Source organism: Rhopilema esculentum, chromosome 8 (genome assembly GCF_057945365.1).
Source record: "Rhopilema esculentum isolate cy_ngs chromosome 8, ASM5794536v1, whole genome shotgun sequence".
Taxonomy (NCBI): Eukaryota; Metazoa; Cnidaria; class Scyphozoa; order Rhizostomeae; family Rhizostomatidae; genus Rhopilema; species Rhopilema esculentum.
The window spans coordinates 5,182,965-5,185,359 of record NC_142822.1 but is presented as its reverse complement, the minus strand read 5'-3'; the positions used below and the strand labels follow the sequence as shown (position 1 = coordinate 5,185,359).

General features: G+C 34.4%; 1 protein-coding gene across 1 annotated transcript; it reads left to right on the top strand.

Moving 5' to 3' along the window:
* The first annotated feature begins 57 nt into the window (after positions 1-57).
* On the top strand, positions 58-2,194 carry LOC135694434 (uncharacterized). Its single transcript, XM_065213177.2, has one exon. It carries the CDS (start codon positions 87-89, stop codon positions 1,698-1,700), a length of 1,614 nt encoding a protein of 537 aa, XP_065069249.2. The 5' UTR covers positions 58-86; the 3' UTR covers positions 1,701-2,194.
* Positions 2,195-2,395: the final 201 nt, after the last annotated feature.

Genomic DNA, 2,395 nt, shown 5'->3' with positions numbered 1-2,395 from the left:
TTGGCGCCAATTTTTCGTTCTCCTGAAACTGAGGCAGAAATAAGATACCCAACTACCCAACATGAGGCTTCACTTCACACGGAAACATGGAAAGCCCTCGTGTGCGTTTACATTTTCACAATTTTGCCCCTGGCCGCGGAGGGAATAGCTGGTTTCTGATAAACAGAAGCAGTTGCAAAACAGTTCAGGATTTGTTACGTGACATTCAGCAATCTTACCGGATTGGCACCGTGCCACTGAGGTGCAGTTTAAAAGGCTATCTGCTTCCACAATGGGAGAACATTGATATTATTCGAGATGATGACGAATTACTAATTGAAGAAGATCCCCATGAAAACGATTGTTATCAGGAGAAAAGACTCTCTCAGGAGAAAAATGACAGTCGAGCCAATGATATATTACTAAATAAAGAGGTAGGTATTTCTCCAAAGGAAGCACGCAGAGGGAAGAAGAAGATCAAAAGAAAAAGAGCCTTAACAGAAACTAGTTTACTAGATGATGAAAAGCTTGCAAGCAGTGAGCAATATGATGTGAAGCCAAAAAAGAGAAAGAAATCAAAGAAGTCTCATAAGCAAAACTTAGACAATGGAAAGCAGCAGTCAACTTTTGAAATCAAATCCAACCACAAAACTGAAGAAACGGAACATAAAGAAGCATATATATTTAAAGAAGATAGAAAAAGATCCAAGCTTGTGGTCTCTGGAAATGAAAAGAACCAGTCTGTAGTTCTCAATACTTGTACCAATAAAACCACTAATGAAAATGAAGGAAAAGTTGGAATTGAATCTCTATGCTCATTTGAGAGAAAGACAATTGTGAAAGATCAATCATCTAAAAGAAAGACAAAAAAGAGCAAAAATAAAAAAGAGAAAGAAACTTCTAAATCTTTAAATAACTTACCTAATCTAAATGGATGGGCTGATAAATTAGCCTTGGAAAAGGAATCAATTAGTATCAAAGCACAACCTTTACCTGAAACACCATCTAACAGAAGTTTGTCTTTTGAAATTACACAGAAAGAAATAGTCTCTTCGCAAAATCTCAAAAGTACTCCCTTAGATCCTTCACAGAGTCATATATTTTTCCATTCTGATGATGAAGAAGAAGCAAATTTCAAAAATGCTCAAAATAAAAATCTCAATAAAATAAGTCCAATTAAACAATTAGATCATGCTGACATTTGTTTGCCTTTGCAAACAAGCTACCCTAAAACAAAGACTGTTAATAAATCAGAAGGCAAAATTAAACAAAGTGCTGAAAGTCACAGTGTTGTTGGTGACAGATCAAAAGAAAATGAAGTAATGGCAGGGCCAAATGATGAACTAAATGATGAAGATGTTGATGTATCTACACACGTGCAAGAATCTTTAGAGGAAACTGTAGAGCAACCAAAGGCTGTAAGGAATTATGAAAGTTATCCTGAGCTGCAAGGCCCACCCAGGGCTGGTGATAACATAGCTTTCAAGATCCTTGAGATGTCACTTTCTTATACCCCAGAAATTTCTGATTATAAGGAAGCCTTTGTACAAAGTTTAGACCAGAATGGTAAGTTATCACTCTTATTATCTGAGCACTCACGTCAAAAAAAAATTGGAGATGGATGCTGGGTAGGAAAGTTCAAACTGGATTCAGATGAAGAAGATGTTGAGGATGTCCTTGAGGTTTATTGGTCAGAACTTATTAAACCAAAATTACTTTAGGCAGGACAGTGTCACATATTTGCTTTTTGTTGAAGTCCTTAAAAGATTAAATATTTTTTTAAAAAATTTTAATCACATGTATCTTGTTTTTACCTTTAATTTAGTCATATGGTAAAATAAAAGGAAAAAATGATTTGAACACACAAGTTTTATTAGCAAGTTCCAATTTCCAATGGAATTCACATCTTGAGAAAATAAGGCAGTGTATGAATTTTAGTCCACTGTTACCTGGCAACTTACAGTTGAAAATGAAAAAAATCAAATAAGCAATGTGCTGAAATTTCAAGGGATTAACAATATGATTGAAGATACCCAAAAATCTGGCACAAATTTATAGAGGACCTTTCTTTGGCAAGAACGAATCAGTACGTCTTTGATATAAACTTCTGCCTGCAAGAAATATTTATTTATATGAGGATAGGGAAGCATCATCTAAAATTAGAGAAAAATTTGTTTGATGATAAGACTTTCAACTTTGTTGACTTTCCTGTAAATCACATTTGATTTGGATATTATCTACCTACCATTTGAGGCCTTTGAAAAAATGTCAACTTACTTTGTTCATATTAAAACCACCAAAATCTTTGAACATATCTATTTCATTCTAAGTTAAAACCCATTATCCATTATTCTAAGTTCTATTCCATTTATATCTACCATTAGCCACTTTGGTCTCAGGGACCAGCTAGTTTTTA